We start from the raw sequence: 21,855 nt of genomic DNA on the forward strand, positions 1-21,855 counted from the left end.
GAGACGTGTTCATTCAGGCTGTGAGAGAGAGAGTGAAAGTTTCAGCAGATAACTGCAAGGCTATATGGAGTACTGCAAAGCCCCCCCAATCCTTCTGAGCTTTCAGTTTGCTGTTTTTTCCTCAATTTTATTTTAATTTTATACGATTATCGGCCTGTTTTACGGTGACTAATCCCTCACACAATAATGTGACATGGCCTCTGTCCCCAAAACAAATAATGACCGCCCATGGCTGGGAGGATAGAAAATATTTTGAATGCTGCTCTTATATCTTCTCATAATCTATTTTTTTTTTAATTGGCAGGTGGAAGCTTCACATTAAAGAGAAAAAAGGGCCACAAAAGGGCATTTCTACATTCTAAAATAAAAACAATTAGAAAATGACATCAGGGTGAAATCCTCCCTGTTATTTCTACATCTCTGGTGTGAGGGGCTTTAAAGAAATAGACACAGTTTGGCACTACCACGCTGCCGCCGACAACAGCCTTGAGCCATGACCACCGAGGACTGGTTTCAATTACGGGTGTTCATTTACTCCAGGCGAAGCAAACGGGCCAACTGGACGCTGCCATGAAATAGCCTGGACGTCGACCAAGCACAGCACTTCGTCGCCCGTGTCATCTGTCCTTAAAACCTAACTTTATCCACTGTTCACACATCAACCCGCTCCCTCTGGGCCACTCGCTATAGACTGCTATTAAATTCCTCGCGTGATTTTAAGCCAGCGGAGATCACCTGCACAACACACCTTGCTGGTCTTTACCTTCTATTGGCAGTTTTGATTCCTTTAAACAGCAGCAAGATTTCGGGACTTTTTTTAAAATTTTATTTCAGTTAATATTTGATTAGATTTTACTTGCAATCGGCAATTTCTTTTCATATTTTATTGTGAAGCATCGTGACCTATGAAAGGGGACTTAGAAATAAACTTGCTTCCTTTCAAATGATACCAAATAAAAGCAAAAATGAGGGAAACTAAACATTATACTTTTTTCATGGGTTTTTTTCATGCGGGTGCACCCAGGTAACCAAACGGGGGGGCGTTACCTTGCTCTTTTATTTGCCTGATCTGCCTCACGGTCTCCTTGAGTATGGCACACTTGTCAGGCTTGACGTTGAAGCTGTCGATGTTGGAGAGGTTGGCAGAGATGAGCTCCGCCAGCTCTTCGATGTACTTGCTCTCCTGCTCCCTCCGACGCTTGTCACACCTGCTGGGGAGCCGAGGGAGGGATTAGACGGGTTGCCATGACGACCTTACCTCCACACGCGCGCGCGCGCCCCCCTGCCCGTACGTGGGCCCCGTTTGAGGCCGGGGGGCCTTGGTGCGGGACGCAGAAAGGAAGAGGAGGTGTAGTCGGGCACTCACCCTAGGCCCGGCGTGTCACAGCTGGACAGTTTACGTTTGCGATCGGAGCACAGCGGCTCCAGCGGGTTGTCTCCTATGCCGCTCATCTTCAGCACATATCAGGACCTGAAAACCACACAGAGCGCGCAGCATGACCGACAGAAACAAAGGGTGCCAACACGCTCATTTGAATGCGTGATAGAGTCTAACCCCACCACAGATAAGACGACTCAGCTGTCATGTTTATTTGAGAATATATCGGCTGCCAATCGACAGACTTCCATGGGAACGCTAGATTGCGCGTTTCTAAAGTCTTATGAGGACAGGCTATCCATTTAGTGAAGCAGCCCCCTTACTCTGTGCTCCATGTTTGATGGCAGTGAAATCTCATCTGTTCCACTGCGCGGAGGGACTGATGATGATGTAGTGATTTGAAGCCTCGGGAGAGATGGGTCATCCTGCGTTCAGCCAGCCTGCCCGTCACAACGCTACCCCTCTGCTAGCAGCGGCAGCACACGTACGTGCGCGCTGCTTATACAAACCGTATTCAGTACAGTCGCATGCTCAGGCACGTCGCCGTACAATCTTTGAGGGGGGAAAAGGGAAAAAAAAAATAATATGGGACAGAGCAGCAGCAGTCGCTGCCCCACCAAGACGCATATTCACAAGCCAGCCTCTTTGTCCAACTTCCTGAGCCGCAGCGACGCACGACATGTGGAGCCTTGAAACTATCCAGACAAAGCTCCGGTAACTAACGAGAAAACGTCCCTGCAGTCTGCACACGAGGGTGTTTCGATTTATCCCCAATAATCTGAACTTCCACTTCACCCGTAGCATCCTCAGGCAACCCCTCCCTCCTTTTTTTTCTTTTTTTTTTTTCCTCTGACTGTAGACGTTCGGAGCTTTCGGACCCTGCCCTTGTTTTCTTGCTCTCGCGTTGCCCTGCGTCTGACCCCACAGAGTTCACATTAGAGGAAAACCCTGTAGCCAGCTTCTACGGTCACTGCACTTTCCCATTCCCGCCCAGAACAGCGGACGGGGGCTCTTACGTGACCCTTTGCGAGCAGATCGTTCAACTAAAAAAAACGTACAAACTGCTGCCTGCAGTGCGTGCAGCGAGCGCTTTCAGAGTGAGCTCATTCCAGAGAGGAATACTGTAGAACGGATCGGGACTATTATGCAACGGCTGCTCTGCGTTTGCAGGCTAGGACATGTAGCCGAGCCGACCTCGCAGCGCGGCAAATGCAACGACTACACCAAGGGCGCCGGGTCTCAGACATGCGCTCGGCGTCGTAAATCTGCGTCTCACGCTGCGCCTCTCGTCCGTCTTTCAGCACCCCTCCTCTAAATGCGTTTGTCGCGTTTTCGTCTGGGACTCTCGCTGCCCTGCGTTTTCCCCCTTTCTCCCTTCCTGGTTTCACCTCTGCAGCAGCAGAAAGAGATGACATCAGCCCTCAGTCGGGCCCACACATTCTGAGACGGACGTGCAGCAGAGCCGTGGCCCGCTGCGGCGTTTCAGAGGGAGCATTTATTACAGGGGCACTAATATGAAGCCAACCTAAAAAAACATAAAAAATTAAATAAAATAAAAAAAGGACAAGTTTATAAAACTGTCACAAGCGCAGTCACAAGCTCTAGTTTAGAAGTTTGTGACCAATGTGCGGAGGAAGCTGCAATAAAGGAGACTTAAGGTTCAGTCCACCAAAACCTCTGCTGGGTTTCAACAGCCGGGACAAGATGGCAGCTGAATCAGCTTCACTTCACCCGGCAACATAAAACCTGCTCCGTGACGAGCATCAGGTAAACATGGAGCTGCTGCAGCCGACCGGCGGCAACAGCCCAGATCAAAACGGCCCGAAACGCTAATGGACAGTTATCGGTGTGAGTGTGATTGTCTTTCGTTCATTTATTTATTTTTGGGTCCGGTGGTTACCACAGGCTCACCTTAGGCAGTGTACGGCCCAGTCAAACTCCATCCAAGGCCGGCATCCCGTCTCAGTGTCTCAACATCTCCTGAGAACAGAAGAACAAATTAGGGTCATGAACTGTGGTGCTCTGTGAAGGCCTAGCTGCCTCGACACGTCAACGTCCTACCAAGAGGGCAATAGCTCCTCATATATTTATCCATCCAGAGATTCATGGGAAAGCATTCATTTCTAAAATTGCACAGGAAGTCGCAGCAGATAGCATCCTGTTTGCGTTCTCCCCTCAGTGTGTTCCACAGCGTCATCACTTCCCTTTCCTGGAAATGCAGCCACCCATCCACCCCATTTACATATTCTCTTTATCAGTCTGCTGCCCTGCCATTCCTAACCGGTACTCCCAGCTGAAGGAGAGCGGCCTGAAAACGTATTTTTGAAACCCAAGAGCTTTAGTGCATCTATATGCTTTTGGTATTCTTCAGAGAGACTAAATCCTATAAAGAGGTGGACTCTAAAAGGCAACTGATTGAAGAGATCCTTGCATACGGGTGTCAAAGTGAGGCCGAAGAGAAATGCCCCCCACACTTTAGATTTTATTTGTAAAACGTTTAGGAAATCCAAGATTGTTTTCCTTCTAGTTGTGAATGATGTGTGCGTTTGTGTAAGTCTATCACCCAAAACTGCAGTGAAACGAACTGAGGTTTGTGGTTGCAACGTAACAAAAGTAGTTTGAATACTTTCACAAGGCACCGTGATCACTATTGGCTGATGAGGGTAATTCAAAGCTTGGTAAATGCAACATGATAATAGATCATGATTAGAGTTTCTGTGCCTTTTTTGTATATGTAAAAAAACAAAAAAAACACTGAAACCTAATACAACCAACGACAGTAGGTCTAAAATCGATATTACGAGAACTTTAAAGCTGAAAGTCTTAGATAGTTTAGCGTTGGGATACAACGGGCTTCCCAAACTGCTGCCACACAGTTAGAGATGCACAGAGAAATGGGCTGGTGAGGTGTTTATTGTGTACCGTCTGTATGCAGACGTAAAAATCCACTCAAAACGAAACTGTGTTTACTAATCTATGCTGAGACATGCCTGTGGTTCATTCAGCCTGAGAAACAATAAGAGATCAAGACTCAGAGAAGAAAACAGGAAGGCAGATACAGAGTAACCTTGCTCTGTTTTATCCTTTTGAGATAACAACCTGCTAAGCAATATCCTGATGTTAAGGTAAAGATCTATATTCTCTAGAATACACACAGATATTTTTTTTTTGCAATGCCAGTGCTGCTAAGTACAGAAGTTGCTAATATGGGAAGCTAAACTAGTTTAAAACGTCAACTTTAAAGGAGCAAGAAGCGATATTTCACCACTAGGTGGTGCTGTAGCACCGTCTGTAGACCAAAACAAGATGCGTGACAAGCCACGCCTTTACCTCCACTCCAGCTGCCACTCTGCCCTTTCTTTCCCTCGTCGTGCATTGCCTCCTAAGCACATATTTGCAAAGGATAAATTCACAGCAAGACAGCGTCACCTTTCGGAGGAACATTTCTAGTGAAGGAGTAAGTAACTTTATAATGCTGTTAGCAAGAGAACATTTTGATCTGCTGGGGGTGCTCTCCGCCATGTTGCTCTGACGGCGGCATTTTTGGCCAGGGAGTGGCTAGGCCCTGAGTGGCAGCTGTTCACATGTACGCTCAGGTTCAATGGGCTCCACAAAACCTCCCTTAACCCTCCGGTGACGAGGGGGGTGAAAAATCCTCCACCTCAAAAGACCGATCCGTAACAAAACCAGTGTCACCGCAGTCACTTCATGTTTCAATTGGTCAAATGAAATTGTGACTTTCCCTTGTCCTGACCACCACCTATGCCCATCCTCACACTCGGCCGTGCCCCTCGGTGTCTCTTGGCACCGCCCACTTTGGTGGAATTTTTTCTAAATATGGCTAGGGTCGGGGTCAGTTGCACTTTTATGATTTTTTTTTCTCTTTTGCTTTTTTTTTTTCAAATGTAAAACTCTGTTTAACAGAGACTGCTCTTTGACATCCTAGCTGCTCCAAATATTAATAATTAATCATAGCGTACACAAGGAATGACATTCTATTCTATTCTTAACTTCCAGTTGTTAAAAAGCAAATTTGCTAAGATCGGCATCAGCGGGTCAAAGCTTTCATAAAAACCAGAGATCAGGAAACTGGACACCAAAATTCCAAACCTTGCATCTTCACTTTGCTTCGGCATTTTCATACCCTTAACTAATCTAGATCGTTCTATTCATCGCGAACTTCCAGTGTCACTTTAATACCAGTTGAAAAATGAACATTTTGCCATGAAGAACCTGTTAAATATGAATTACAGAACCCAAAAAGAGGAAAAATCCTCCTGACATAACCATTTGGTTTTAGCCTCAATATTCCGCCTCACAGCCGTCCTAGCCAGATGGAGTGTGAATTACAATCTGCTTCCACCCTCAGTGTGTTTGTGTGCGCCTAAGAGTGATCCCCCCCCTCCCCAACCACAGACCACTGATCACATCAGTCCAAAACACAGGGCTGCAACTGAGCTAATGCTGCCGTTGAATAATTTAAATGGACACAGAAAAGCACCCCCCCCCCTTTCCTTTCCTTCCTATCAACTGTCCAAAGACTATTTGGGTCTTGTTAACACCTTCCAAACATTCAGTTTGAATATTGTTGCGTCTTTGATCACCGCGGTGTTATTTTGGTGTACTGGCAGGGATACGTGCATTAGGAGGCTCTGGAAGTGAAGTATAATTCAGACCAGGAGGTTTAAGCACCATGTGATTATGCAGCGCAGGAGGTGGAGGAGGAGTCGAGCAGACTGAGTAGAATTAGAAGAAAAAGAGAGAGGGGGGAGGAGGAGGGGGGAGACAGGTAGGGGGAGGGGCAGAGAAAGGCGACACTGCGCCGAGCTGAAGACTAATCAAGAAAACCACCTTAATGGGCAAACTGAAGCAGCCATATTGAAATAGCTTGCAACTTCATAAAGATTTCACCGATGGGTCTCATTTTATTACAGAACATCATGTTATGTCAACAAGTCCACCGTTCTGCTTTTCTGTTCAGAAATCTGTGTTCATTACAGTTGGCCGTTTAAAGAATAAAACCCAAAAAGAACAATGCAGTTTAAGTTTGCGTATCAAATCACAACACGGTACACCTGGTTGCAGAGAAGCTTCTGAATATTTTCTGCAACCGCATTAATGTACTTTATTGCCTGCTCGCTGCATGAAATGCAGCTACTTGTAGGTTATAGCATGCTTTTCCCCCCCTTAGAAGAAGCAGCAGTAGCCTTCTGGGCAGGAACATTTCCATCAGCAATGCCACTGTAGGGTGACTCATCAAGAGGCCATTGACAAGCGCATACCAATAAAACCTGCAGCACCAGCCATGTTCACCAACATCAGTAACAGGCAGAGGTGCACCACACCAATTCTCGCATAATCAGCTGACTGCTGACTGGCAGGTCAAATAATGAACCGGCAACACTCGTTTTTCTCTTGTGTTACAGTCCTTGGGAAAATCAGAACTAGTCAACATTGAAATTGATCAGATTGCAAAAACAACAGGACATCGGTAATGGTCGGCTAAACTAAAAGTTCAATCAAACGCCAAAGATAAAACCTGGCATTTATGGAGCCTGAAACGCCACGGAGGAATTATAGCGAGAACTTGACATTTAATTAGCCTGCTACCGACTGGTTTTTCCATCACCTCAGTCTAATCCGTGTCAGTAAAAACTGATGCATGCGAGCTGCGCCGTGTCACACTAGAATGTAAACTTAGACGGTAGCAGATTGGTACCCTGTCAAGTAACTGCTGCTGTACACTTTCTAGGTTTTGCTATTAAAAAAAAAAATCTACCCAATTGATCCCGCTTTTGTATGTTCTCTTTTCTGCAATTTCTCTTTCCACTGGACCAGTACTTGTTTTGTTTAAATTTGTGGGGGGATCAAAACTGCACGTACAATTAGGCTTAAACAAGATTGTCCTCCAGAGATCCGACAGTGGAGACATTTCAGATCGCCCAGTACTGATGATAGCGTTGGGGCTTCATGCTCTGAGACCTGCTGGATGGGAGTCACTGCAGACTATCGTGTATCTGATTTTGATTAATGTATCAACTCAACAGCATTTTGGCCCAGATCGACAAACGCCTTCTTGACCAGGAGCTAAACACACTAAAACAAATCACGGCTAAAGATCTCTGAACCCACTATGTAGCAATGAGATTTGTTTCAACTCAACAATGATGAGAAAGATTTCCGCACATGCACTTAGAGCATTTGGTAACAATACCTCTAAGATGATTTTGAATCATTTGGCCAAAGGCCAGAGCAGCAACAGTTTGAGTCAGCCAGGACGAGAATAGAAAGGAGGACATTCCTGAAGAGCCTTAAATAAAGCCTGCAATCTGAGCTCCCCCGGACCAAGAGTGGCAGGCCTAACAATAAACACTGGCCCACCCAAAACAAAGATCACGCAAACTGGGGAACACGTATACAACTGTACTGCCTCGAAAATCAACAGGCGGCTTAAGCATGTTCTCTGTAGGGGAAAAAAAAAAAAAAAAGCATATTTGCTGCCAGTAATAAACCACAGGATATATGGCCTACTTTGATACTTTCGCGTCATGTATTTACTACAACCAAACACAAAGAGAACCCAGACAAGGTAATAAAGTAACAAAAAGACGCTTACTCTGAGAGATCAAGTGCAAAAAGCCAACTAAAGAAAGGAATGACTTCCTTCTCTCTTCAAAGAGCTTCTCCACCTTCTGTGGACCATAAAAGCACGTAGACACTGAACAAAAGGGCCACCACAAACCCCACGCCTCCGACAGCCACGTTTTACTTTGTGTCCATGTTCTGTTGAATTTAAATGTGACTGTAAATGTCTTAGGAGGTCACAGACACTTTCCATTGGTCGACTCGGCGTTTTGCTACCTCTATTTGCCGGTTTATCGTCTGTAAATAAGGACCTATATATCAGACCATAACAAGGTGTCTAAACTGAAGAAGAATGTGCTTCAACCTTCAAGAATTATTGAGTTTTCTACACTTAGAGCTGAATAAAACCAAAAGATCGGAGATGATACATTTTTGCAGAGGTATCAACAACCAGATTAATGAGCATGGCAAGTTTAAAATAAACAGATTCTAGTTAGATGTCAAATGTTATATTTAGGGAACCATTTACCGTACATCTTTTTTTGAACAGAGGGATTTGCTGAGAAATGGGCAAGATGAAAATAAAGAGTTCCTATTGAATCTTATGTGACTACCTGTACCCCAGACAAGTTTTAAAGGAAGCCCTGCTGTTTTATTAAGTCTGCTGTTTTAATTAATTTCAAAGTCAACAAACAAAGTGAACAGCCACTTTGAATGGGTTGTACCTTCAGTTGCTCACATAGTTGTGTTTGTAAGATATATGGATGGACAGTCTTCATCATCGGTACGGTAAAATGATTTTGCCCCATTCAGCTTCTCCTATTCTCGGCATTCTCTGGGATGCCGACTAGGTGTCCACTAGGGATGATTAGTTAACCGATTTGTTAAGCTTAACATACAAGACGTTAGCAAGACGCAAGTAGCCGTGATGGGACAGTTTGGCAGATAAAACTGAATCGCATTGGTTTTCCTGCCCTTGCATCTGTACAATTTCATCCCCTTAAAATAAGTTATGCAAAGCATTTTAACTTATTTTAACTTATTTTTAGAGACACGATCCACCCAACTGTTTGCGCTTGTGGGGTTTTCCCTCTTGTGATGTATACTGGTTGCTAGAAAGCAGACGAGAACTGCTGCAAAAGCAGGTTAGAGCATTGCTAGGGCACGTGACACAAACAACAGCAAGAACGGGTCAAAAAAAAAAAAAAAAATACACACGTGAGACATGGACCTGGTGTGAATGTGGAGGTCTGCCGGTGCCCCCGCTACACCCAACTCAGGATCAAACTCGTGTCTGGGGAGTAGCTTTAAAGCTATAAGCAAAGTACGATCAAAGACAATTACATATGCCACTGCTTTCTTTATTGGTAAAGGTATCCAGTCTCATAGTGTTACTGAGTAGAAGGCTTTAAATACCTCCTCTATGTCCTAGAGCCTAGTTAGGAGATCGTTAGCACAGCATAACTACTTCACTGTCCTTACAGCTACTTTATAATCTTTATTTGATAAAGTTTACTTAGTTTGCTAGTACACGTTCATGGATCGCCTTCAACTCACCTTCACGCCAGGAAATCACCTGCTGAACTACCAGAGTCCTGGAAATGCCAAAAGGAGACGAGCTAGCGTTAGCGTCCTACTGCCTCGGCAAAGAAACTCTGTAGATGTGAGAGGAGAGCTCACTCAACAATTTTGTAATTGCATGAACCCAGTCAGTTATTTTTCTAGAAATGAGCTGTAGATCAAGATTATAGCAGCTTTCTATTGGAGCAGAGAAGACTTTCTGCAGAAACTAGGGGGAAAACCCTGCCACTGTATTAATAAATAAAACAGACAAAAATGTACATCTGAAGGTTGTTGGCGAGTCAGAACGGGACACAAACACACGTGGATCACATTTGAGCGCTTTTATTTCACGGCCTATTTATTACAGGTGGGGTATTTCTAAATGACTCAAGTTAGATTTTTTAATCACAGGTAAACAGGTGGGTTCAATGTTTTCAATGTGTTGAATATCAAATACCTTATTAGACACATTAGGTAAAAAAAACAAAACAATGTATCACTTATAGCGACAGGGTTTTGGCATCAGTTCCGTCGCCTTCCCAGAATGATAAACAGGTAGCTGCTAGCTAGCATGCTCCTAGCAGGAGCAGTACCTGCCGCAGCAGCGGATCACTTTCTGCCTCGTCTGCGTGCCATGCTGCCACTGCACCTCACAGCTACTCTGTATTCAAAGTTTGTGGTCAAGTCAGCCAAGTAGCTGCTTTCCTGCCAATATGCTCACTGTACGCTCTGAAAATAACCTCACTGGCTCCATAAAGCCTGAGCTCACCAGCTCATCCTGCATTTAATCACCATCACAGAAATCCCACCATTGTTGCTTTGTTAGAGGGTCTAGTTGGTCTCCTCGCAAAATTAATTAAATACAGTTTGATGTTTTTCTGAAGGCTTTAGAAGCCTTTGTAAACCGCATCAAGGATGGCGTCAGCTTCACCACCAACTCTGCTTACAGTTGAATTTCCAGGTGAGCCGCTTATAAGTTGGTGCTCCATAAACCATTTAGCTACAGTGAACATGGACAAATGGCTTTTTCATGAAAAAAAACAAAACATTATGCATTATCACTGTAAGCAAAATGAAATGACATGCTAAAGGTAGAAAGATGCTTAATTGCTAGACATTTGGTTTCTATTTTTGGATTGCAATTTTCAACTTGTCACATCAACATCTGTTGTAACACATTAACCTCATTTAATAAAAGCAGACCAACAAGGAAACTAAAATGCAGACAAAGCTACATTTTGTTTGCCACCAAAAAAATTTTTTCACAATGTAGGCAGGGATTCCCCCAGAAAATTGATTAATCCTGGCGGTAGTTACGGCGGAAGGAGGGCGGAGGGGTGCAGCCGAAGCTAATAACAGCTAGCTCGTTAGCTTATGGAGGTTTTATCCCAGACAGGAACTTTACTGAATGTATTATGTTGCTGTCAAACATTGAGCATTTCAAGTAAACAGCGCTTAGCCTGGCTTTTTGTCAGTAAAGCTAAGCGGCCTGCCCGGCTTATAATACGGTGGGGGAAACCCTGGTAGGGATACCTCTGTTAAAGAAAAGTTTGAATGCAGTTTAGTCAATGGTAAACAACTTGAAACCCATATTCAGGGTTTCCCCCACTGTAGTATATATAAGCCTGGAGCGCCACCAGGCTAAATAATTCATAGTAGAAAATTAATTATTCAAAAAGGTACAGATTTGAATAATCTAGAAACTGACTTGAGGTGTCAGTTTATGGATTTAAAAAGTTCATTCTAAAAAGGTGTGGCGGCTTTTATTTTGCCGTGCTGGTGCGCTTCGATCAATTGCATATAGGGGGTTTCCTCTACAATATGCCTAATTTCACCCCTCCAGCCGCTGATACAAGAAAGCATGGTGCCTGACGCTCAAGACTCCAGCACTATCTCCCCGATAAAGGCAACAATACTGAAAGACTTGGCAGACAGATATCAAGGAGAAGATGAGAGGTTCTAGCAGGAGAGCAGTACCTTGGATCCCCGGTTTCGGAACTTGCATCACCTGAGCAGCTTTGCCAGGGAGGACGTTTATGCAAGATTAAAGCTGAAAGCATCGCAACAGCAGGTATTTCTTTTCAATGTAGCTCAATGTAGTATTTGCTAGTTATAAAAACAAAACATTGATTTTATTTATTTATTTTCAGAGAAATCCAGATGAAGAGCCACCTCCACGCTTCCCCCATCCTACAAATGCACATCTGGACTGCAAAAGGGAGGACTCCCCTCCGTCAGAGAGACGTGCTCTTTAGGAAGTCCTTGGTGGTTCCTTTAGCCCAAGGTGACACACAAGTCAGAGTAGGGATTGAAGCAGAGCTGGACTTGTATCGTAAGGAAACCACAATCTCACTATCTGACTGTGGTGGAAAAGCAATGCAGAGAAATACCCGCTGCTGTCATCCTCAGCAAAGATGGATCATTTCATACCAGCTACCTCAGTACCCAGTGAAAGGGTATTTTCCACAACAGGGGACATTGTAACTCCTCAAAGATCTGCCCTTCTCCCTTCTAATGTTGACATGTTAATCTTTCTAAATACAATTTGAAACTGACCTAGTACGGTTAGAATAAGCTTGCTTTACTATTGTGTACTTTCTAATTTGGTTGCTGTTTGGAGGTGCAAAGGTATTTTTATTCATTGACTACTAATAACTAGGCTTTTTTTTTTTAATAGCCCGGGTAAAGTTTAATTGTTCATAGGTTGATATAGTACCAGGGTTGCTTTCTCTCCATAAATACATGTCGAGTTGTAACTTGAATTTTACACTTTAGCAAAGGTTTTAAATAGAAACCTTCAATGACAGTAAATGCATTTGTTATTGTTAGCCTACCTACACTGTCGTGAGCGTCCCCCTAATATCTTAAGAAATATCGTATTGTGAGGTTCATATCGTGATAATATCGTATCGTGAGATGTGGATATCATGACACCTCAAAAATTGACCCGTTCACATCTGTGCGCTTCTTTCCGACACTCCTGTCTCTTCTCTGCAGCCGCACAGCTAACCAAAATAATGAGCTGTTGCTGGAAGTTTAAGTCTGTGGAGAACAGGCCGAAGAAAATGCAACCCTCTTAATAGATAAGATAAAATACAATATCCCAAAGTGCAACTTAAGAACAAAACATAATCAGCCAAAAGTTTGCCTAGTTATTAAAGTCTTCAGCTGCTTTTTGAAGGAGTCAGAGTCAGCAACACAAAGGGACAGAGGAAGGTCATTCCACAACCTTGAAGCAGTAGCTTGAGAAAAGAGGTCTCCTCTGGTTTTAAAGCGGGTCTTTGGAACCATGAGAAGGTTCTGACCTGAGGACCGAAGGGTGCAGCCAGAGGTGTAAGAACGCAACTGGCTGGTGACATATTTAGGAGCCCAACCATGCAAGGCTCTAAGTCAGGACTAAAATTTTGAAATCTATTCTATTCGCAAAGTGGATAGAATAGGGGTAATGTGAGTCCTTCTGCAAGATCTTGTTAAAAGCCTTGCACCAGCATTTTTGACCAGATGAAGACGATTTAGACCAGCTTTCTTAAAACAAGTAAAAAGAGAACTACAGTCGTCCAAGCGAGAAGAAAGAAGGCATAAATCAGGAGCTCAAGATCACAGTTCGAGAGAATCGGCCTTAACTTAACAATGTTTCTCAGGCAATAGAAACAGTTTTTCACCAAAAACCTAGGTAGGTGTTGTGTTGCGGGAGGTGCGATAAGGGGGTGGTTGAAAAGATGAGGAATGTTGGTGATGCAGCTCGAAGGAGGGGTAGCAGCCCATTAACCGGGTACTGTAGTGTGCGTCATGCTAATAACAGCTAGCGTTAGCTTATTTTAAACTTAGCCTGGGGTGGGGGTCGAGTAAAGCGTGGCGGCCCGCCAGGCTTATATACGGTGGGGGAAACCCTGACAGCAATGAAATAGACATGTTTAGGCTTTCATTTACTTATAGTATGCCAGAGAAAAAACACCATCTCTCTTTCTACACACTTTGCATAATACATTAAAACTCAGGTCAGTGTTGTGAATTAACACAAAATGAAGACCGTTTTTTAAAAACAAACACTTCTGTGATGTTTACATTTTGCTTGAGTAAAAAAAAAAAAATGTCCGGAAGAATAGACTGAGTGACATATAGAGAAGTATAAGATGGACACCAGACGCCAAATGTGAGTACATTTTCCGTTTGGCGAGTAAATTCAGAGAGCTAGCTGCCACATGGCGAGTAAAAGTTTGCACCAAATAAGTCGTGTTTTTCAGTCATCATATGGGTGGGTGCTTCTTTCAGCTCGTATGGCAACAAACGCAGACCTACACAAACACACATGTGACACGAGAACTACAGCAACTACGTCATGTCCGTTTGCTAACAACTAGCGTTTAGCTCAGGCTGATTATGTAGCGGGATTATGTGGAGATATTTAGCAGGAGTCAGTCAGAATTAATATTTTGGCTGGTAAGAAATATGCTCGGCCGGTTGATTTTTACATCTACAGGCCAACTTGGCCGGTGAATCAGGAAGTTAATTTCGGACACTGGTTATAGCATGCGAGAATAAAGCACACCTTTCAAAACTAAGCATGTGACGCAAATATAGGATGAAGGTGGCTAGGTAGAGGGAATGGCCACCCAGCTAAACAAAAGTGTACTGAGAATGAAAACAGAAATAAAAAACTAGAAAAACAAGCTTAAGCTACAAGCAGGAAACAAAAAAAACGATCAAAAATATCAATACCAGGAAATTTGTTGGTGAATTCTAGATAAACGAGGCGTGACGGGGTATCCTTTAAACCAAGGAGAGTGTCTTCATAAGATGCTTTTTCCTCAGAAAAAAAAAAAAAAAGCATTCCCCACCTTGCTGAACACACACAGGGGCTTTGACAGCCTGCTTTGCATTTCACTGTTTTTTCCTCCCACAAACTGCAAGGTGTAGAAAATCTAGGGAAAATAAAATGAAGGTGAAATCAAAGACATTGCAGATTCTTCAGTGTGTGTGTGTGTGTGTGTGTGTGTGTGTATGCCACATGTGCACTGCCAACTTTCCATCATTAGGACCAACAAAGAACAGAAAAGAGAGCAGAAAGGAGTAAACAAGATTGCAGGTAAATGCAGCTAACTCAGCCACACCATTGTAAAGCCAAATCCCCGATAATCCTTCTACTCAAGCCCGACACGTTCAGATGTATGGGGATGTGATCGCCCTCACCTACAGTAGAGCAGAGTGACCAAACAAAAACAAAAAAATAATGCTGTGTGTGCTGCGATTGCACGGCGCTAATATTATGGAAATGAGTCCATTAATCAATGGGGAAACAGCCTTTTATCTGGGGAGCCCGGGTCTGATCAGCCTCCAAGCTGCCCGCTCTGATAACATACAGCCCTTCCAGCAACCAAACGCAGCTCCAGCGATCCAAACAAATCTTGCGTAGGTGCTGATAATTTGGCTCAAACAAATTTCAGCCGCCGCAATTAAAAGGCCTGCCACCCAAACGGAAAACAGCCCCGGCTGCGCAGCTCAGAGACAAAGGGATTGTGTTTCGTACACATTTTAACTGTGCCACTGTGATAGTTTTCCCCTCTCCTTGTGCCTTTCTTTCTCTTTCCCCTCCCCCTTTTTCTCTCTTCCTCCCGTTCTCCCCTCCGTCCCTGTTGGATTGGTGGAGTAAACACAGGAAGAGAGCGGGCTCTGTTCCACCGCGCCAGAGCAGAGCCTGGGCGTTCCTGCAGTGCTGCTGCGCCGGGGTCAAAAGTTTACCGTGGTTTTCATTTCACCTTTCCTCAGCCAATCACGACGCCACACTGCAGCGCCTGAACTCTGACCCCATGCAAAGAATTTCACTCAAAAGATGGTCTGACGCCAGTTTCACAACTTGGGCCCCTCCCATCTCCCCCCCTTCCCTCCTCCCTTACTACTCCTTTTCTTTTCTTTCAACCGGCCGGTTTCATCTGTTGACAGAGCCTAGGTGGAAAAGAATCCACGATTGAGTTAGAAGGGAAACAGCGAGCAGCACCATAAGAAAAAGAAAAGAAGAATAGCTATTACGCCTGATGTTTTTCTGCTGGACGGTCAAGATTTTTTTTTGCTAAGTTCAAAACCAAGAACATTAAAAAGGCAAGAAATGAACAGTTTCTAGACTGTGAACATGTGTCGTTTCACTCTCCCTATGGTTTAAAGTCCTTTTAATAAAGACGACAGAGGGAGTATCGCGGTGATCAGAGATTTGCCCTTCTGTACACAGCACAAAGTAACACAAAGCTCCCCCTCCTGCATCTGCATACTGCCAGTCAGCTGGCTTCAAGAAAGGCTTTAAAAAAAAAAAAAAAGTGGGGGTCTGAAATGTCCCCAAAATATTGCGACAGGTGGCAACACTGGACTGTCGTGTCTATTTTTCCCTTCGCATGGATTAAAGACAGCAGCCGGCGGAGTTTTTTTTTTTTTTCAAAATAAAGTGAATTTTAATATTTTATGATATCCAAATTCATTTAAAACTCTGATTATGATTAGAATAAGTGCGGAAATTTACAGTAGCTTTGCTTTACTATATGCATCACTGCCAAAACGACAGGAAACGTTACCAGAACAGCAATATCCAATAAGCTGCTATTTTTAGCAGCAGGGTAAAGAGTTTGTAAATGAAAGCAACAGGATATTAAACATTTTGGTTCTCATTTTTCCTACGTCTACAGTGTTATTTTTAATCGCGGTTGTCATACAGAGAGGATCTCAAACCAGGCTTGTGCCTAGATGCAACATAAAGCTACTTTTAAGTCTTCAGCTACATTTAAGCTACCGCCATCACATGTTACTGCATTAACGATCCTTTACACAGAATTAAAAGTGTGCAGAAATCAGGACTCCCATGGCCTGCTTTGGTGCAGGGGTACGGACAGTTGCTGGAAGATCTCTATAGAGAGCCTGCGGCCTCTCATGGGAATGTGTTTAAGCATCAAATCAGAGCTGCTCCCACTGACTGGACACAGACATACATGTACGGCCCGTGTCCAAGCAGACACCCTCCATAATCCAAGCGTGGGTTGGTTTTGTTTTTTTTTCTTTGTGACACTATACTCTGTTCCATCTGCTGAGTGATCGAGCCTGCCCTTTTAATCGAGCCGTTTGTAAGGAAACAGGCGCAGGACAATGCAGAGTAAATACGCACTGGTAGAAGCACTCGTAAAAATGGCCAAAAGAGGACAAACAGCAGACAACAATAATCACACTGCACCATTTTGTACGGAAAATTTCAGACACTCCTTGGTCCGCAGAGAGCTGAATCCACACTGGACGACAACTTTGATGGCGCAATATGAACCCAACCAAAAACACACGGAGCGATGCCTGCTCTGCCCTCATACGTACAAAACTGACTGCTTAGAACAGGAAGGCTAGAATACTGCGAATGCATTTCTTATATCTGCAACTAGCCAAAACTGGTATAAGGAGGGTGAAAAAACACACTGATCAAGGAATCTTAACAAAGTTGATAGAAATCCACAACTATTTGCAAAAGCACTGAAATGTCCCATAATGGCCCAAGAACTTAAACTAGGGGTAGACTTAATATTTCAGCAGGATGAAATATTTGGTCTTAACTAGTGGCCAGGATTTCAAATCCTTGCCAACCTTAGCATTTTTTCAGCACATGCTCAGCCTCCGCGTCCTCCAGATTTATTAGCTTACCAGTAATTAGAAGTAGCTTTAGGGTGGATAGCCACGTTATTTGACTTTTTTTATTTAGACGTCAGTAGCTCACTCTAGTTGCATACAAAGTTTTTATGAAAGGTTATCACGTTCTGCTGGCGTATGAGTTTTTAGTTTGGTGTTTTATGCTTTGATTTTGCTCAGTTTGTTAGTAAATAAAGGCCTTTGTAGGGCTGGAGGATATGGCCTAAACTTATATCAGGATATATTTCTGTTGATGCGATACAATTATGATGTCGATATAAATCAAAATAAAAGCATCAGAAAGACTGCAAAGAATGCCCACAACAGATGCCTGTAAAACTTATGCCAATTAGTTTGCCATGTTTATAAAACTCCTCCAATATAATGTTTTAGAAATATTTGCTTTAAAAACTAAAAACACATAAAATTACATAAAACTATAATAAATTAAAACATAGGCCTGCAATAATACATATAGATTTTTTCTTATTCTCAGCGTCAATTCTACGTGAATTCAGCGGGTTTCTTCCTCGGGTTTGATCTGTTGTGAGAGAGCAGAGGACAGCCTCTCCTACCTTTCTACTAATACTGCTTTCTTTCCGCTCATTATGAGCCCTCTACATTTCCACCAACGTTCAGCTGTGCTACGCTGGGTTTCTCCGTTGAAGCAGGTTGAAATGAAGCTCCTGGGATGTCGTCATCTTCCAAAATGATTAGTATTGCTGTTGTTGCCAATGTAATTTGCATTTTCCCTGTCCGTTCCTGTCTCTGTAAAAATGTGAAGTCATTTGAGATGCCCCATTAAAATATTGGAAATGTCTTTTCAGTTTTATTGAACAAAGTTATATCACGACCCATAGCCCTTCGTGTATATTTATAACAACAATGGAAGTACAACACTGCACATGAGCAGCAGGGGATAAAACAAGGAAGCATCTAACAGCTATTAGCTATTAGCATCCCAGCGAAACAATGAAGAAAGGTCCAAGATCCAGAGAAGAAAAAAAAGGGAAAAAAAATATATGATTCCAAGAGGGAAAAGACTGGAATACAGTACGAACGTTGGTGTTCACTGAAGCGGACGCTAAACCTGCCGAGGCTCAGATGTGACCTCAGAGCTGATTCATGTGAGTAAATGTTCCAATATGGTTGGTGTATTTAATTAATAATGGTTGGTCTTCTATCACACCAAGCTGCCGCTTTACTGCGAGGCATTGCAGAGGCTCAGGCTCGGTCCGGCATCATTTAATACCGTTTTATTAATTAAGCAAATCGGCATTATGGTAGTTCTGTGATCCTGCTGATAGATGGCGCCTCGTCTGTTCATCATTGCACCCGCTGCTGGATTCTATGTAGCCTCAAAAAGGACTATCAAACACTAACAAGATGGAGATTTGGTGTATATAACCTTATTTTATCATGATCAAACGGTTTTCGGTCTTTTTTTTTAATAAGCATTTAACGTGGCTTGGCTATATACCTTTAAAAGTAAATGAGCTCCAGTCAGAAGAAATTGAAAAAGTTATCAACTGGACTAGTGACTCTGTTGGGATGAGATCTGGAAACAATGAATGTGCGTCATCCCTCACTCTGGCGATGCATACCTCTGGTGTAAACCCCCAACTGTCTTTCTAACCCACCAAGAATTTGGGAATTTAAGCTAAACTTATGTTTAAAATTCACCCAAAAAGGGTTGATAAAGCACACAGGTGAGATTGAATTATATGGTGGTGCTTAATAAATGGGATGCCTCCCTATGGCTACAGAAAAATCACTCCTGTCTGTCAGGCAAGCAAGCAAGAGCAAAATCAGCCTAACGAAAATGATGATCGCTCGTGAAAGCCGGACCACCTCTCTCTTAAACAGAGAAGATTAACGTCCAGGTTTTTACGAGTGTTGTTCGCTGCTAACTCAAAATGATTTTAAGCCGGTGTAAGGTCGCCGTGTCAAGAAGCAAATGTTTGCTACACTATTCTGGGGACCAGAGCGAGCTCCGGAGCAGCAACCTCTTGATGAGAGGGTTGCCTTAACAACAAGCCTCATCAACAGCGGTGACTTCACCAGGCGAGCACAAAAACCGGTAAAAGGGGAGAGTTACATTTTCCACTTCATCCAGAGAATAATAATAATGTTAATAATAATAATAATAATTTAAAAAAAACCCAGCCCAATTAAGAACCAGGCGCAATAAATTATCTGTCGCTGTTGACATGCTGTAATAGTACTGGAGCCATGAATGATGCTGTTGAGGCCTGTCATTTATGACTTCACTTTTCAATGAACTCCAGCCTGCAATAAAGCAAATCCGCAGCAGCACATAAAACCCGGCGTGGGGAGCAGTGCTGCTAGCAAACGTCTGCACGGTCACAGTGACCTGCCGTGATTTCCTTACACGAAGGAGAGCTAGAGTTGGCAGATGAACCAGGCGACGCTCACGCATCCTGCACCAATCGTGCCGCTGTAACCCCGTGCCAACCACGCCGGCTACACAGATCCTGACCGAGCCGGAGGCCGCGCCCCACTGACACACACAACTTCAACTAAATGCTTCGTTTTGGACACTGCACAGGGAGGAGCAAAATGTGAACAAAAACCAAATGCACCACCTTACCATTTGACAAGGAGGCGTACTTCAGTTTAACGTCACTCAAGCATAGCATTAGATCCAATTCAGGTGATTTTCTAACCCAAGAACACCATCTAAGCCTGCTTTGCAGTACCTTCCTCACATTTATTCATGGTACAACAATCGTCTACGACGGTCCAACACAAAGCAGTGCATAATTGTGATGGACACGGGACAATGATGGATGCTTTTCCAAGTTTATTTTCTAAATAATGATCTGAAAAGTGTGACGTGTATTTCAGTCACCTAGGGTCAATCACTTTGTGCTTCATTTACAGCTGCAAGTCTTTTTGGGTTGTGTCTCTAGCAATTTTACACAGCCCCCCCCCCCCCCCCATTTCATCCAAAACTCCCTCAGATTGGATGGAAAGCAGGTGTGAACAGCTGATATCACGACTTACCACATTAAAACTGGCTTTAGGTCTGGACTTTGACTGGGCCCGTCCAACACAGGAAGAGCAGCGCCGGTTCTGCTGGGAGGTGTGCCTCTGCCCCAGGCTCTACTCTTTCACAGCCCCAGGTTTCTTTCAGGATTTCCCAGCATTTGGGTCCGTCCGTCTCCCTGGTCTTGTTGAGGAGAAGTATTCCTCACCACAGCATGATGCTCCCACCACCGTGTGCAATGCTAGTTTCTGCCACACAAACCTAAATTTATTTATTTTTTGTGATCTCAAAGATCAGAGCACCCTTGGTGGAAACCGGTGAGAGGACTTCTTAAAAGCGTCTTTTGGCAATAGCCGTCTTCTCGTCACTCTTCTATAAAGGCTAGCTTTAAAGGAGCTATAAGGACAACAGCGTGCCAATCGCAACAATCTAATATGCCGTTTTTAAACGGTGTGTTGCTGTTGTGAATTTTTACTATCACAGGACAGGTATATGATGTATCTGTTCTATTTCTGGTCCGCCTCTCTTACTGGCTTCCATGCTAGCAGGTTGCTACTTTTTTTGCCAAGATAATATACCAAATGCTGCGCTCTGTGTTGGGAACCCTGGAAAGCTCATAAGATTGGCTGAGGAACCAGGAAGTAAACACGGGCTACTCTCTTAACCGAAGTGATTCCAGACCGCACCTCTAGGTGTGAAAAGAGAAAAACGTGACACAGACATTGTTGATGGACCGATTATTTATAGGTAATGTTACTTGCATCCCAGATGACAAATGAGAATGATTTTGGTTGATTTTACAGTAAATATCTTACTTATAGCTCCTTTAAGTAGAGGCTGTGCCATACTGTTTTCAGTTTTGGACGATGGATTGAACTAGGGCTGTCAAGATTCACCGAATGATTAAAGGAACTTGATTCATAAAATTCTTCGAGGCAAAATTATCTGCCTCGAAGCTTCATTACATTGTTTATTTATTCAGCCAACTGTGTCCAGGACGGGCGACTAATATTAATGATTTCCTAGCTTGCTAATACATGGATGCCAAGTGTGGTTATCCGCTATGGAGACAAAAAGCAACGGGCAAAAAGCAGCGCAGACAAAGAGGCCTAAAGTTTTAAAGGTGTAGTGACACTTTAAATGTACCAGAAAAAAAAAAAAACTGTGCAAAGAGCTGCCTGGTATCGACTGAGCATGTAGCTGCCGAAGATTAGCTTCTACTCGCTGCTCGGCCCGCCTCTCTCTCACCTGAGCTCGTTTTGATTGGTCAACGTGTCGTGAGGGCCATACTATGATGTTAGAACAGAGAGGGGCGCAGCGTGTGCAGCTGTGAGTACAGGGTGAGTTTGTTAGGTAAAATTAACCATGAGGGACAGGAGACAACAACGCATCTGGCTGCAGGTTAAAGATGTTGGAGACAACAAAGCAGAGCTCCTTCACTGCAGATTGAAAATGACTTTAAGAGCAGGTTCCAGTACAGACCTGCAGACGTATATTAGAGCTGTCAATTTAGAGAAAGTTTGCTTCTTGTTCTGTTGACGTCTGCAGTTTTTTATTAATTTGTGCAACAACGAACGTTTGACTAAATTATTACATCGTTCTGTAAATCAACTACAGATTTTTCTTACATTTGACTTGATCACTTAATAATTGCAAAGTCCTCCCCCCC

General features: G+C 43.5%; 1 protein-coding gene across 4 annotated transcripts in view; it reads right to left on the bottom strand.

Moving 5' to 3' along the window:
• ncoa3 (nuclear receptor coactivator 3) overlaps positions 1–21,855 on the bottom strand; it is a 43,921-nt gene that overhangs the window by 12,976 nt on the left and 9,090 nt on the right. For 2 of the 4 annotated variants that reach the window (XM_012858324.3, XM_021313966.2), the window contains exons 2-4: positions 3,290–3,358; positions 1,367–1,471; positions 1,048–1,211 (exon numbers count right to left, since the gene is read on the bottom strand). In XM_012858324.3, the coding sequence (XP_012713778.2) occupies positions 1,048–1,211; positions 1,367–1,452 (250 nt within the window). In that variant the 5' untranslated portion in view covers positions 1,453–1,471; positions 3,290–3,358. Of the gene's footprint in view, positions 1–1,047; positions 1,212–1,366; positions 1,472–3,289; positions 3,359–9,181; positions 9,293–21,855 lie in introns of those variants that run through there. The other 2 variants (XM_036124762.1, XM_021313985.2) reach the window with 2 other exon arrangements.

The sequence above is a fragment of the Fundulus heteroclitus genome, chromosome 20, assembly GCF_011125445.2.
Source record: "Fundulus heteroclitus isolate FHET01 chromosome 20, MU-UCD_Fhet_4.1, whole genome shotgun sequence".
NCBI lineage: Eukaryota > Metazoa > Chordata > Actinopteri > Cyprinodontiformes > Fundulidae > Fundulus > Fundulus heteroclitus.